This window comes from Phlebotomus argentipes, unplaced genomic scaffold, assembly GCF_947086385.1.
Source record: "Phlebotomus argentipes unplaced genomic scaffold, Phlebotomus argentipes genome assembly contig_2, whole genome shotgun sequence".
Lineage (NCBI taxonomy): Eukaryota > Metazoa > Arthropoda > Insecta > Diptera > Psychodidae > Phlebotomus > Phlebotomus argentipes.
In genome coordinates this window covers 9,667,989-9,684,683 of record NW_026776162.1, presented here as the reverse complement: position 1 = coordinate 9,684,683, position 16,695 = coordinate 9,667,989, and the positions used below count along the sequence as shown (strand labels likewise).

General features: G+C 42.0%; 1 protein-coding gene across 1 annotated transcript; it reads left to right on the top strand.

The window, feature by feature from the left end:
- Positions 1–13,648: 13,648 nt before the first annotated feature.
- LOC132264641 (protein obstructor-E-like) lies at positions 13,649–15,133 on the top strand. The gene is made up of 4 exons (XM_059764907.1): positions 13,649–13,696; positions 14,120–14,398; positions 14,458–14,854; positions 14,922–15,133. The coding sequence occupies exons 1-4, from the start codon at positions 13,651–13,653 to the stop codon at positions 15,070–15,072; spliced, it is 873 nt and encodes a 290-aa protein (XP_059620890.1). The 5' UTR covers positions 13,649–13,650; the 3' UTR covers positions 15,073–15,133.
- The last annotated feature ends 1,562 nt before the right edge of the window (positions 15,134–16,695 follow it).

Sequence of the window (16,695 nt, the reverse complement as noted above, 5' to 3'; positions counted from 1 at the left end):
TTTTGTAATTGTTTAGTAATTTTTAGGGCTTATTTCAAGAATTTCAATCAATATTTAAATTATCGAAGGCAATAAATTGATTTCAAGGATTTCAGTTCATAAAAAACTCTTTTCGGTAGAAATTTAACATTAAGTTAGCGAATTATTCGCTGTGAAATGTTCAATTCCTTGGAAATTCTTCTCAAAGTTCCGCCCTTAATTGCTTTAAAACGCTCTATTTTCCCCTAACCAGCTGGCGGACGATGGGCAGGATGATCCTGCGGAGGGAGAAGCAGTCAAGCCATCGCCGAGTGCAGAAATGGGGCAGAAATTCCAACTGTACGGACGCTTGTTTGGGAACTTTATTGGCGCTCTGCAGCATGGCTTTGGCGATTCTCCTCGCGGAGCTTCTCAACTCAAGTCCGCCCGCCAGAGAGTCCATTTATCATCCGGCCAGGAGCAGAACAAGGAGCAGAACAGCTCGCGAGAAGCCGCAGCAAGAGAAATTGACGGTAATTCTTTAGGGGGAAAAAAGAATTCTGCACACTAAATGAAACTATATATAAGTTTTCTCCCACTCAAAAATTGGGTTGAGCAGCTGAGGAAGTGACTGAGAAAGCGACTCTGGAGGGTTTGAGGGAGAGAAAACTCATCTTTCTCACCACAAATGTCCTGCCCAATTTGGTCTCTGTCTGGCGATCCGTTGTGGAAGCTTTCAATCCTTCGAACGGCGAACTTGAGGACTTGCAGGAGGAGAAAACTGAGGCGATGGAGATGCAGAGACTTCGCCTGGCTCTGGGCTACCTTCCGACGATGGAGAACTCCTGGGCGACTCTCGGGAGGGTGATAAAGAAGTCCTTCGGCGGCGAGATGCCGCAGAAGAGCGACAAACTTGAGGAAAGTCCACCGAAAGTCAATGCATTTCTTATGCTGGAGCTTTTTGGCTCAATTTTCGGGATAACGTGGAATGTCCTGAGCCAAATTGGAGGACTTCTGAGGAACTAGAGAAGCTCGTGGCTGTGCAATTATTTGCTTCAATAAAGGTAACAAGTTGCGATGGGTGGAAAAGTCGTATATTTTCTTAATTGCAACCGCGCGCGAGTTGAGTTTGTCTTTAAGAGAGAATAATCTTGAGAAGTGCCTTTGCGGGGATGATTTACCCTTGTCGTCATTAAATTACGCAGAGGAATTTCCCTCATCTAGTCTAGACTCAGACTTCATGAACTGCCATCGCGAATAGAGTGGAAGAAGAATGTCTTAGGAAAATTCCTCACAAGGTTTTGCCGATCATGAATTTTGTCTCCGCGAGTGAATATTTTTAAGCACCTCTTAAGTTGCTGCAAAGCAGGAAAAGTTTCATATATAAGGACATCACAGAGGAAGTTTCATCACGTGATGTTTATTCGGAGACTCGAGAGCTTAAGCATCCAGATAATGAGCTGCTTTTTGCACACAAAACTCATTCTTCTGGGATAAAAGTGTTGCCGAAGAAGCTGAAAAGTGTGTTTCAGTTCTTAAATTCTCATTCTCTCCGGAGATTAAACTATCGAACATTCCAATTTCCACACTTTTCTGCCGTCAAAACTTTCCAGAGTTTGACGAAATTGAATTTCTTGGCTGTACTTTGCGAATTAAGACTGTTTCTGCCTCAGTTTCATATCAATTGCACATCATGCAATTTCGCCTTTGTTCAAGCAGAAAATATTATTATATGGTAGAAAATTCAAATTATAAGCAATTCGGGCATTTCAAAGCCAAACTTAAGGATAAAATTAACTGAAAACTAACCGAAATTAAACAAAAATTCTAACTAACAACTTTAAATTCACACAATATTCCATGGTTTTCTTCCTCTAATTGCATTTTTGGGTTTCTTTTCCATCGAAATCTCAGAAAACCATCAGAGTTTTCTTTATAGACTTCGTTTAGAATCTATCTAACTCAAATTCGCCGGTTTAAGTATGAAAAAATGAGGTTATGTTTGATTTCAGCCAATTTTTCTTGATTCTTAATGCGCAATTCTAATGAAATGAGAAAAAAAATATTACTTGAAGTTAAATTAAGAAGTCAAATTTATGTCTTGATAACCTAGAAAATGGTTAAAAAGTCAAACCAAATTTCTTACTAATATTTCTGCTGAACTTTCTATTAATTCTGACCATAATATCTCCTCCTTGGTTTTGAATTTCTTTTAATTTCATTTCCAAAAATCAATTTCCAATGCTTGTTTTATCTTTATAGTGTTTTTTTCTGTTATAAAACAAGACAAAATAAAGCAAAATAAACATAATATTCATTGATTTTGCCTCTTCTTTTTCTTTTATTAGGAATTATGATTAAAATTGTATCAAAAAAGGTTAATTTTCGTGTTTTTCGATAAGAATGTCACTAGAAATATTATGAATTTTCTTTAAAATCGTCACTCAATCGCCAGAGACAATAAAAATTATGATTAATAGACTAGAAATATGTTTTTTGATGCTTCTTCAAAATGGTTGAAGTGTTAGAATTCCGCCTAGAAATTGCGGAAGAACTGAAACAAGTGGTGTACAGTTTGCAGCGATTTAATTTCCCCCTTGAACGGCTCTTAATGTATTGTGTTCCCGCGGTTCGGCTGCAACATAATCTGGCCACGCGAGGGTGGAAATGCGAGTTGCACAATTGAAAGCTCGAGAATTTAAGTGGCATGATAACTTTTCCATTTCGCCACATTCAGCATCTGTTCGCCGTGCTTTTGTAGCTTTTGACTCTTCGTCGAGGCTTCACGATGGCTCTGATGTGTACTTTTTCCCTTTATCAACATCTGCGGAATTTGTTTTGATGCTTTTGCTGCACTTTCGCAACACTCTGGAAAAATCTATTGACGGCTTTTGTGGGATTTTGTGTGTATTTTGTGTATAGAGAATATATTTTACTGTGTGTTGTCAATTTTATCACTCATTTGAGAGCTCTTCAATTGGCTATTTATCCAATTGCAGAGCGAGAATTTGAATTATCAAAATTTATTATAATGAAATTCATAAACATTTATGTGAAATTTGCGAAAATTCTATCAATTTCATAGGGCAATTATGAAACTCTTCAAAATCATTGTAAATTTAAGCACCCAGCAAAATTGATAAAATCAAAATATTATTTTTGAATTGTGTTTTACACAAAGTGTTTATTATGATTTGAAAAATAGAACAATTTCAGGATGGGGAATTTGTATATACATAAAATTATCCAATTTCCACAATAAAATTCGCTCAATTACTGAACAAAATAGGCTTGAAAAAATACAAAACTCTCCTGAATTTTCCTACCTACAATTCTGCAATTCATTCTGGGGTAGTTTCCAACGCAGAATCTACGCCTCTTATCAATCATCCCGCATTTGTCATTCAACAATCACGAACAGACGCAAAACCACCGCCAATGAATGGAAGCGAAATGGAGGTAAATTCAATGGGCAACATTTTATTTTTAGGTTTAATTGGAATGGCGTTTTACATAAAAAAAAATAAATCTCTCACGGTGCAAACTGAAGTGGCGGGATTTGACTTACAGTTTTTGTCGTGATGCTGTGCGGATTTTCCAGATCTGCGCATTTTTCCGCATGATTGTTGTGCCATGGAAAGACAGGAAAAAAAACAGTGGCAATTAAACTTTCTGCTATGATGAAAGGGAGTTTATTGCATAAATTCCAACCCCTTAAGCTCTTCATGAAAGCTCTCACTCTCTCTCTCTCTCTGTCGTCAAATGAAGACACACACATTTGTGGGGCAACAATGAGTAATTTATAGTAAGTGACCGATGCATGTTTTTGATGCTATCTTCCATTCAGAATTGCGAATGGGTTGACAAAGTCCCACTCAGTCTTTGTCCATGAATAATAGACGAACATGCAAAGTGCATTTTATTGTGCATTAAAAGCAGGGTGAGCAAAAGCTGCCAATGTTTCATGAAAAAGCTCTGGTAAAAATTCATATTTGCTTAATTAAAAATTGTGGGACATTTGCTCATGGAAAATTACACTCATTTTCACAATTTAATAATCAATTTATTGTTTTTTTTGATGAAAAGCTTAAGCCATAATAAGCTTATTGATGGCAATTAGATTGATTTTCAATTAATATTTGAGTGGGATTTTCTCTTTTTTTCCCGGAATTCTCGCTATCATTGATGCGAACCCCCAACAAAAACACCCCCCAAATGCAGAGACTCTCAGAGAGTCTTCTCAATTGTCTGCAGGGCGACATTTACGAGCTTTACGAGCTTCTCGAGTGAGTGAGTTCGAGAGCATGACACGCTCAAAGCCCCTCCACTGTACCTTTTATCATGGAGGTCATGCGAGCCATGATATCCGACCTCGTGACGTCCTTTCGTTCCACCGCTTTGCTGAGGACGAAGTGCAACTGCTTGTCGCCCGTCCACTGGCTTGTCATCTGGAGCTGCCGCAGCATCTCGTTCGAGTATCCCTGCAAGAGCACGAGGATCAGGAGCGCCAGGTGAGCTTCATGCCCAAAGGGGATTTGCGCACAGGACAAATGGATGCTTTCAAGGGGGAAAACAACTGGCCAAACTTGAGTAATCGTGGAGTTTTTTTTCCATAATTGCTTATTAAGCCCCGCCCTCTCGAATGCCACGCCCATTACGTCAGTTTCACTGAGAATTCAATTCCAGTTCAAGAAATTCAGCAAGAACGCGATGTATTTCAAGTCAGCGAGTAATTTTCCCCTTTCTCCGCTCATCTCACCGTGAACTTATTAAGCATGAGAGTCTTCGCCTCGCGCTTCAGCAAATCGTACAGCACCACCATTTCCACGTACGGCTTCGTCGGCGGCACCTTCTTGCGCCCCGTCGTGGCGATGTTCCTCACGAAATGATCGTCGAATATCTTGAGGAACTCACGCACATTGTCCTCGTCACGCAGCGCCGGCAAGTCCGGCGACTCCTGCTCGATGTCGCGCAGCAGAGCCTTCGGCAGCGGATCCAGCAGCTGCAAATCGTACTCCTCTGCAATGGCACACAATTTCTCGTGTGAGTGCAGATCAATTGCCATCCAATTATTTTGCCGTGATGGCAAATGATTGCTGGAAAATCAATAGTTTCCTCTCTATCCGTATTTTCCCCGCGTTCGGTTTTTTTCTGCCCTCTGGTTCACCTCAATTGAGGCTAAATTAATTTTACTTATATGTATTTTTTTTTGCCAGGACGCTTTTGCAGCAAAAAGCACGCAGCAAAAACTCACCAATGCGTGAACATTGATAAATAGACAGTAAATATTAATCAACTTGTCGCTCATGATTGATATTTTCTCACACAATTTGGAGGGTGATTTTTTTTTCATTTCATCCTGTGTTTGGAATTTTAAAATCGTTCTAGATAAACATGCTAAGCGAACGTGATGTAGAAAAATACCAATCGATTATCACTGCATTGTAATGCTGAAAAATGTTTAAAGTTTCAGTTTGTCATATGATTTGTCCACTGTTGTCACTTGTCAACTGAGATTATCATAGGACATTTCAGTGGACGGTCATAAGATGTACTAAATTACAGCTTTTAACACCCTTCACACCCCGAACAGACTGGGCTTTTTACATTGATTACACAGACCCGGGACTTTTTTACGCCCTTGCGGGACCTTTTTTCCCAAAATGCCTATTTCGGCCAATTTTTGCTCGGGAAGATCGCGGAAAACGATCAGATCACCTTCGCTCTGCACTTATTTAACGTTTCATAGGAATTTTTACCGTGAAAATTCTCATTTTCGTGAAAAACATGTTAATATACTCAGCTGTGTGGCAGAGTGAAAAAGAGAATCGACACTGTAGGGTGCCTTTTTCAAGTGTCGTCACAGCTCGGGTGATTAGCACAGCCGCTCGGCACTCGTCGGACTGTTCTACTATTGTGCCAATTCGTTTGAACGTCACTCCGAGGCCAATATTTTGGAAATTGGCAAGAAATATTTAGTTTTTCGTGAAATGTGTGAACAAGACGTGAAGAATATTGCAGAGAAGTGAGAGTGGAAGATGTTTCCGGATAAAAAGCTGCATCTTCTGCGAAGGATTAGTGATAAAGGCCGGTCAACTGCAAGGCGAGTTGCAGAAGATGAGCTCAGAGAGAAATTGCCGAAGAACATCTTCCGTGCGCATATTCTTCAGCATCACGCCAATGAATTGCTGACAAACTGAAATAGGACGATTTCTGGAGGAAAAGAATCACTGTGAACTGATTTAGAAACAACACGAGAACACGCGGTAGACGCTGAGCAAGGCAAATCATCAGTTTTTATCAGGAAATCCTTCGTCCCGAATTAAAATTTACGGTGAGTAATTAAAATCAAATTAAATCATGATTAGAAGTTAATGATTATGATATTTTCAGGGGATTTCTTCCAAGATCTATCCAGAATATTGCAGTACCAGTTCACCTTCTGTACTTTCCTGGACCAAAAGACGCCGCGAATAAAGATCAACGCTTTTTGATGGGGTGTGATTCAACCTGATTCCCGGTTCTAGATCTCGCTGACGCTCTCGCTAGCGTTTACTCGGAATATTCACCATTCGTGGTATTAAATACGGAACTAACAATGCAATGAGTCGCGACCTTTATATTTTTTTAGCGAAATTATCTCAAAAATTCGGTAAGAATTGACACCAAAAACTTCCATATAAAATAATTCTTATGATTTTGTATAATTTTAATTTTGTAGGAAAAGAGAGAAATAAAAACCTTGCATAAAATGCACTTTAAATTTGTGTTTTTTTGGGCTATGACGGAGAATTAAATAGTTAATTTGAGATATTTTATGTCGATTTCCGCGATACTTTGCTGTCTGCAAAGTATAACTGAGTAATTGCCGATAGCGCCGCGTTTAGCATTAAAATCGGCGCTGTCTGCTTAACTGTAGCACAGAAGCACGAAAGCTCCAAAGCGCTAGAGCAAAAAAGGGTCTTAGAGCGAGTGCCCTAGAGAGAAGTCCCCGCTCGAAAAAAGTCCCTCAACTGTTATAAAGGTTGAGTCTGTTCGGCGTGTCAAGTGAATTTCTGTGGCTCACCGAGGTTCGATTGCAGTCTCTTGGACTTGTTCTGGAAGAACCAGGAGAAGAACTGCTTGTTGGCGTCGGGCGTGCTGAAGAAGTTCCCTGTGGATGGCCGGATTGGCGTCTGGCTGGGCCTGTGGAAGCCCTGCTCCGTTGGGTTTTGCAGCGCAATTTGAGGCCGCGCGGGCGCCGGTGGCGGCACAGGCGGCCGCTCTGGACTGAAGTATCCGGGTCGATGTGGAGGAGTGGATTCCTGCAGGGCTGCAATGTGACACAGTGTGGAAAGAGAGAATTGAAAGACAACATGCGACAATTCGTTCCCAAAAATCCAATTAATTGCCAACTTTGATGGGTTCTCTTTGACGGCTTTGGCTCACCTGAGGGCGTCGTCGGCTGTGATTGCCACAGCGGACGCTTCGTGGTGATCTTCTGGGTGGTTTGTCGGTTTGGCTTCTGCGTGGTTGTCGGCTGAGGCGCGTCCAGCGGATGATACTGCATCAGCTCTGAATAGTGCTGCAACAGTTGCATGAGTGCCGGCAAGTAGCTGTCCGAGTACTGAGGCGCTTCCGGAGCCCTAAACTCGGCCTCCGTTCTGTTCAGATCAGGCCCAGCGAGAGCGCCGGTCGGGAGCGCGAAGATCGGCAGCGGAATGTCCTGCACGGCCACTGATAAGCTCTGCAAGTTCGATAGAGAGAGAAAAATCTCATCAATCAGAGGAGGAAAACACCAAGTTTGAGTGAAGAAATTTCACCCTTGAGCGAATTCACAGACGTGATTCATTTCTATGGTTTTCCAGGGGGAGAGAAAAGTCTTTACTCATCTTTCGCCCCCCCCCGCAAGAATACATCGGCGTTTATCACCACAAGCTCAATGCCGGGGATGGAAAAAGTCCTTTGCCAGCGCTATGTTCGAGTCTTGAGTTTGAATAGTGTGGTTGTCAGCTGAAAAACTACCAAAGTGACTTTCCATCTGCACGACATAAAGGGTGGCTTTTGCATAACTCACCAGTGTTGCAAATAAATTCTGTTTTTACATCCCGGCGCGCGGTTTCTTTTCCACCATTTGGGTGGAGTTCAAATGAGGAAATTTCTGCAAACACACTCGCCGGGAGAAGGACAAAAAGGAATGTCTTGCCAGAATGAATGAGGAATAAATGATAAGATTGTCGCGCTCTGGGAGTCTTGGTGAAAAACCATTGCAAACACTGAATTTTCTCCACTCTCAGCATTTTCTCGTGGCTAAGAAATAGTTTCACATCAGACATGAAGATAAAATTGCTGTGAATGTCTAACAAGACAGCTTTTTGGACAAGAAGGAAATGTCTTAGTGCGTGTGAATTCTTCTTTGCTGCGCCAGAATGCAAATTAAATAAAAACGAATACCTTTGTTTGCCAGTTTGTTTCTCAGCCAGCAAAGCATGAAGGATAAATATTCAATTATCGCCACCCCGCGAGGGAAAAATGTGTGCAAATTTAATATTTTTTCTTCCATGTACACGAAGAAAAGCTCCACGGAAAGCTCAAGACACTCAAGGCTCAATTTCACACTGAAGGAGTGGCTTCAAAGTGCGCAAGAGTTGCTTTAATTGTTCACCGAGTGCATTTTCTCTATCTCATCGAAGGGTGGGGGGAGAGGAAAAGTTTTCCATCTGCCGGAGAAGCTTCAGCAGTGCTGGTCAAAGGTATTAAAGAGGTATTAAAGTGAATTGCGAGTCATTTTCTCTCTCAACTCAAACATGGTTATAGATTTCATCCTCCAACAATCCACAGTGTGTTCGCTTGTGGTGTGCAATTTCCTCCATCAATGGCTCACCAATTCACTAACTTCCTGTCCAAAACTTCCCATGGAATTGTGCCAGGAAAAATGCGCCCCGCAGAAAGCGATGGGGAGGAATTAAAACAAATGGGAAAAAAAGTCCCTAATTAAATTGTACATTGGGCAGAGTTGGGCGCTTTTGCGGAAGATCCACTCGCAGTGACAACAAACTTTTAATGGGTACAAAATGCTCTCCATGCCGTAATTTTCGTCCAGAGCCGATTTTTCTCTTCTCCCCCCGCCCCCCATTGAATTACCATAAATTTAAAATCCAACAAAATAATAATAATGATAATGTTTTCCTCCCTCTTCACTCTCCTCGCTGTCAATGGCACAAAGGCAAGGGGCGAATATGAGTCTCTCATCAAAGAAGGAAAAGAAAACATTTCTTTAAGCTTCCATTTGATATTTCTAAAAGAAACCACGTCAAAAATGCTTTTTGGGTATCTTTTGAGAACATAACCTCAAAATAACACTAAAAAGTCTTTAAAAACTCCGCTTGGAGGCTTTCTAGATCACAAAATCGTCTGCTATGATGTGCCAAAGGACTCAAAATTGTTGATTTAGAGTCAAAATCATTCAGAAATTTGTCAAAATCAACAAATTTCTAATTCAAATCAATAGTTTTGAGGTTATGTTTGACATAAACACAATTTTCAGTGTTTCTTGGCATCAAAAATTCAAAAAAGCAATGTTAATTGCATGCAAATGCATAATTATGCTTAGTGAATAACGCAAATAATTCACTAAATCTGATCTTGATTCGTTTCATAACGTAGAAAAGGATTTTTGTGATTTTCTTCTACGTAAAAATCAGAGGACATCCAAAGATTCGTCTATTATCCGTGAAAATAAGTTTAAACTGAGCAGATCAATTGAGCTTCTCCCAATATTATTTTCCCCTTTGGCACATGCGAAACCCCGAATTTCTGCCATGTTTAATCCCCTCGAGATCGGATAATAAAATTTGCTTATAATGACAGGCAGTCTCACGTTTATTTTTCTTTCCCTTTACTTTGAAGAGCAATGAAAAGCCCGATTCTCGACTTTCCCGATGAACCATCAATATATCGAGGGGGTGAATAAGTGCTGAGATTTGGGAAATGGAAAGTGTTTGTCGGTGAAAAAAAAGAAGGCTGAATATAAAATATGTGCATAATATAAAGATTAAATGCTATCGAAGTTCCAAAACGCAAGTTGAGAATTAGGATTTTCAGGTCACTGACTAAGCGAGACACGCTGTGAATTTAAATATCAATTCGCTGGGGAACTGATTCTCCTCTGGGGAGGGGGGTGGGGTGGTTTGAGGGGTAGAGAAACCCCACGATTTGCCTCATCAAAGGAGGGATGAATGATGGGCGAGAGATCTTTTGGGGTGCACGAAATCAAACTGAAAGGCTTTTGCCTCCATGATTTCTTTGGCATCAATTCTGCATTCATGTTCTCCCCCGAGGGCGAATCTCCTCTTTCATCATCCACAAAACCCTCTCGGAGGCTGTGCGTCTTAACAGGGAATTCCCATTCGGTGCTGTGCAGCCGATGAGAGCAATTCTGTGTTGAGGGATGCTCGATAGCCGTGTAATTGTGCAACTCCGGAATAGAATCAATTGATTAATGGCAGCCGAATTATTTAGACTCTGGCGTCACTCAATGCTGATCGACGCTGACACACACGTGTAAATGCTAATTGGAATTCCACCTGGTCCCGGAGGCGCAACTTCCGTCCTCACGAGGCGCAATTGCAGATGCACATTTGAATAATTGACCGACCACTGGAGTGGCTTCTTTTGTCCCAGCGACATAATTTATGGTCATCGATATTCGTCGTCTGACTCCGCACAAGGTCACCGAGAAAACCAGCTCATCGCTCAGGTCATCCAACTGATCTGGAGGCGCTCTCGGATCGAGTTTGCGAATCTGCCGTCGATTGAGACAGTCACCCTGGGCAAACAAACACAATCTCCACCCTGGCAAACAGACCAAGAGAGCTCTTGAGACGGAGTGCAAATGTGCAAAGAGGCAGTAATCAATTGGCCGAATGGCCTGAGTGAAATGGAGCACTTGATGATTACCATAATTGCTGTACAAGTCCTAAACCGAATCCTTCGTCCTCGCTTCATCGGCAGCTCGGCAAACTCTTAATCAGGACACTCGAAATTCATGCGAAATTCATATGATAAAGTTGCGAAATTTAACTTCTTCTCAACTGTAGTTTATGTCTCACTTTCCCGAACAACTGGCAAAATTCAGGCTGTGTCTCAAGATGGTTGAGGAGAAAATCAATTGTTTGTAGAATTTAGACAGTAAAAAGCAAGAGTTTAGAGTCTGATTTATCCAGGAAAACTTCATTTTCTCACCGAAAATAGTTGCTTTTGCAATGACTAAAGTGGAATATTTTACTGGAAGCTTTTAAAAGCTCTTTAGAAAGGAATAAATTTAATTTCCTGCAAAGAAACCCATGAATTTCAGAATACAAAAGCTCATATTGGGGACATTTTTTTTCCAGGATTGTGAAAGAAAGAGAGCCAAAAGACACTCTTGAAAAGTGCAATTTTGGAAATGGAGTCGAAAGATGGAGAGATTCCTTAGCAATTTATCAAGATCAAACGACAAGTCGTGGCCAAGAATTTGAAAATACTCACGCTGGCACAGAGAAGAATTCCGTAAATAACTAAAGTGTTCTCCATAGTGATGGCTGGGAAATATCACAATCACACTGCGAAAGTTCTGCGCGCTGCTGAGAATTTCCCCTTAAAAAGTATCACAAAAAAAGCGATTTCTGCCAACGATCGAGAGACGTCTTGGGCGCTTCTCACATATTTCCGGCGGTGTGGCAAGAGATTCGCGGTCCAGCTCGCTGGACACTCGGCTGGGAACTGAAGATCCCCGGACGCGCTGCCCGCGAGCGAGCAGTATGGTGAAATGGGCCGATAAACACTCACCTGCGGCCACCACAAAAGCATTGTGAGTTGGCAAAGACGAGTCTGCACGGCGATGTGTGTCTGTCAATTCATCTCCAACACAGCCGTGCCGCCTATTGTGTGCTCAAGTTTCTTGAACTGGGCGCTGCGACCCAAAGCCCATTCGCCACAATGACTGGCAGACACTTTAATATATGCTTAGACGAAGGCACACTCGTTTCTCAGAGGCATCATGCGACCTGACATGTATTAAACTGTCAATCTATTTTTCATTGAGCGAATATTGCCAAACAGAGCTGCTAAAGCCGCCCAGAAACTCCGGCTAAGATGCGATTATGATTGAGCTTCTTGGAATTCAATGGCCACGAACTTCTGACCTGGCAATTCAATTGTTAATATTCATCAATTGCAGCCCTCAAAGTGCCTCAAAATACCTCAAAGTGATCAAAGTCTCGGTCAATGTTGCCCACATAATAAGGAGCTTTTCTGGGAAAAGCTTAGAGAGAGAATTCGTCAAGGGGGAGATAAAATGGCTAAACTTCCAATTTAATTTATCTTATAAACCGATAATATAATATCAAGACACCTTGAAATGTTTCTTAGTATTTCTTAGGGAAGAAACCAAAGTATTTTCATGTTGTAAACCGCTAATAAGCTTAAAAATACGTATTTATGCTGAAATTAGTTCATTTTTCAAATTTGAAATATAATTTTTGAGGTTATGTTTGATTTCAGAAGCCTTTTCCAGTGTTTCAACGGTTTTATCGTCAAATGCTAGATTTTCTGCTGAAAAGTAGAATTTAATTGTTGGTTTTGCAAGTTTTGTCCGTCTTTCAATCAACATAACCTAGAAAAATTGTATTTTAACATCTTTCTCAAGAAGTGTGAAAGGAAATGCAAAAAAGCACAATAATTGGTTTAAATTATGACAAATTTGACACTTAAGGATAGAAAATTGATCCCAGATTTCCACTTCAGACAATAATACAGTATAATCTTCCCCTTGGAATACAAACAATCGTCAAATATTGAGCGTTAACTGCTGATGTTTAACACTTCTACAATGCTCGCAACTCTGTTGCAAGTGTGAAAAATTTAAACAACGGAACATGTCATTTCTTCACTTTATATTTCTCCAAGCAATCATGCTCAATTTGACCTTCTTTCTCTGGTATTTTTCATGAATGCTCAACGCCAAAATCATCGGTTCCATACAGAGCGCCCAAACCCATGAAATCCACCTTCATCTTGGCCAGCTTTCGGAGCGCCTTCTGTGGCCCCACGAACAGCTTCTTCCACAGTCCCTTCCTGTGCTTCTTCAGCTGGTGCTTCTGGTACTCCTCCAGCAGCTCAGCGCCCGTGTCCGCGAGCGGAAATCCGTGTCCGTTGGGATGCAGGACGCCAGTGGGAGTCGCTGTCTTCGTGAAGGCAATCGCCGCTTCCCACTTCTGCTTGACTTCTGGACTGAGCTGATAGGGCGTCTTGAACTCCTTCGTCTGCTGTCTGGCGGTGAATTGGCCGAAGCGACGGAGAAGATTCCACGACGGTTTGTCTTTTGTCTGCTGATCTTTGGCGGCTTCGCTGCGCACCATTGACGCTGCCTGTGGAGATGAAATCAAGAACCAAGAGGTGACTTCCTGAAGCCACGCAAGTGTGGGCAAATATGGGTAAAGGCAGCTCTCTGTGTGCACAGAGAGTTCTTATGAGGGCAGGAGTTGCATGTGCGAAACCTGTTGAAGACATTGAATCACTTCAACACCAATCTCTCTCCCACTATCTTGAGCTTGTCCCCGCAATGATCCACTATTCCACACATGGTTGCGCGAATTGGAATGGGGGGCAGACAAGAGTGCTGGCAATGTGGATTCGGACACGGCGAGAGTCAGTCGTCATTAATTACTCACGATGGCCACACATCTTGTCGCCCTGCTGTCCGTCATCTTCCTCCTAGGTGAGTTTCCCCTGTGCCGCGAAATCGCGGATTCTGTGCTTGTCTCAACATTCTCGAGGGCGAGAAACACACACACACTTTGTTCTGCATGTGGAATTCCACAAATGCCGTTTGTAAACTTCACACAGCCAAAAAGTGAAAGTTTCCGCAGACTTTTGTAATGGCATTCAAATTTTTCGTTCAAACATTTGAGAAGAGATTCCGCGAAGTGATGAATTATTAATGGGCGACAGTTAAATTAAAGTGGCTTTTCTATTGATAAAGCCCACTTAGGCAGTGCATATTCCATGCTCGACCTTCGTGTTGAAGAAGTTGGATGAAGAAGAGAGAGAGAGAGAAAAATTGGTGAAACTGGAAAAGGTGGAATGCAAATGAATAATCACGCTTCAATAACTATCCGGTCTTGGTCTCTTATTCTCCCAGGATCGACCATTGCTCAGAGACAAAGACCACAAGCGACGAGGAAACCTGCGCCAGCAAAGACAGAACCTCAGTACGATGATGATGGTGTGACGGATCAGTGTCCAGAACCATTTGGATTCTTCGCAGACGCCGAACAGTGTGACAAATACTACGAGTGCAATGATGGCGCCATAACGGAAAAACTCTGTCCAGATGGAATGGTGTTCAACGATTTCAGCCCCGATCAAGAGAAATGCGATCTTCCCTTCAATCTCGACTGCTCTCAGCGCCCGAAACTGCGTAAGTGGGCGTGGCGTTCGAGTGGGCGGAGCGTAAAACGTCTCTAATTTCAATTGCAGAGACTCCGCGACCTAGTCTGCACTGTCCGCGCCTTCACGGCTACTTCGGCCACGAAGACAAGGGTGTTTGCGACAAATTCTACTACTGCGTCGATGGGAAGTTCAACATGATCACTTGTCCGGCTGGTTTGGTGTTCAACCCAAAGACGGGCATCTGCACTTGGCCGGACGAGGCGCAAAAGGTCGGCTGCTCCAGCGAAGACGTCTTCAATTTCAACTGCCCGAAAGTGGACGAGAGCGTCGCCCAAACACACCCACGCTATGCCGACCCAGAGGATTGCCAGTACTTCTACGTGTGCATCAATGGCGAAGTGCCGCGCAGAAATGGCTGCAAGATCGGCCAAGTGTTTGACGACACGCAGAAGCGCTGCGAATGGGCGAGAAAAGTGCCCGAATGGTGAGTTGAGTGTTAAGATTGCGCGCGTCGCGATCGTTTTCCTCATTGCGTTTGAGTGTCTTTGCAGTGCTGATTGGTACAAAGATCGCCTCACTGATGCACAACTCGATGAACTTGAAAATCCAAAGCCAGCGTCAACAAGGGCGCCCGGTTCTGCTCCGCCAAGGCGCAAACCCATGCGAAAACACCACAAACAAGTCACCGAGACTGACGAGTAGCTAAGAAAATCACTTCTTCCTTGCCTGGGATGAGATTAAAGGGCGCGTACATTGATATTAAATTGTATAATGGAATGTTGTGGGTGTTTTCTTTTTAATCCAGTGACTTTTCACCCTTGCGACAGCGTGAAAAATAACACACACACACAAAGAGTGGCGCAATTTGCATATGGAAATGACCTCATTTGAATACAACAAATGATGGCTTTTTAGCAAATTACAACGGCGCGTTGTATGCAAATCAGCAACACTGACGTGTGAGAGTCAAAGGAGAATTATTCACCATCGCCAATTTTGCAGTCGAATATTTCACTTTTATCGAAGCTTAAGTGGCCATCTCATTAGGCACACTCCACTGTGATTCTTCAGCGTCTCTTGAAGGCACTCGCGGCACTCAAGAGTCAAGAGGAACTGGGTTGTCTTATCAGATTTGGGCCATTTCAGCAGACTTTCTGCGACACTTGAGGAAAGTCAGTGAAAATTAGCATTTTCTACGCTGTATTAAATGAATGTGTCGCAGAATGTGTGGATCAAGGGGAAGATATTGTGACCAGAAGACGATGTACAGCACAATGCTTGAAGAATTCGCATTTTTATCATTATTTGCCTTAGAAAACTTACTTTTCTAGGTTATTTAATTGACTTTAAATAGGTTTAGTCACTGAAATGCATCGGAAAACCTCAATTCTTGCGCTTGAGTTAAAATAATTTATAGAAATCAATACAATAAAGCAATTGGGATAATAAAACTGTTTAAAAGTTAAACATAACCTCAAAATCTATGTTTGAATTTGAAAAATGGCTTTTTGAAAGAGATTTTTCTGGGTTTTATCAAAAAACAAACCAATTTTGAGCTTTCACAAATCAATTTTTCTTAAAATTGTCTTTAAAACTGAAATGAATATTTTTGAACAGATTCATAACCTCACTTTTTGTTGAAAATTCTTCTACGCTAAAACTCAGGCCGATTTTTAAAATTACAAATTCAAAACTTACTGAAAATGCATTTTGAACATTAAGAAGCGCTTGAAATCTTTGAGATTCTTGAGATATTAGCGATATTATCTCCTCCTTTGGTGTGGGTTTTTAGCATCTCTTTGGCAAACGGTTTTGCCATAAAAGTGATAATTTGGTGGATCATTCGCCATTTTTATTAACCGGTTCTTTATTGATTCGCTGAACTGTGGCGGCATTCTTGGGTTGAAAACAACACCAAGAGCGATAAGAATGGCGAACATTCCTCCCAAAAGAATCCCCATAATTCAGGCCAAGAGGCCTCTCCTCTGGCTCGTGGTGCAGATTAGCCACAACTGCGCGTCTCGCAGATTTTGCATTGTGGCTGGATGATGAGAAAAGCCACTATGCAGAGATTAAAATCACTCAAGGAGTTTTTCGGGGGCTGAATCACCAAGTGAATCACGCGCGCGTCTCTGTTTATTTGCTTTTCAGAGCACACACAAAGAGAGAGAGGACACAGAGGCGAAAAGGCAGAGGATATGCAAAATATTTTCCATGTGGCGAGAAAAAATATGCTTCAACAGAGGCGACAAAAAGCTCAATGACGCCTTGGTGTCTGAATGCGTGATTTATCTGGGTGGCGAAGGCACGATGAACATCGGAAAA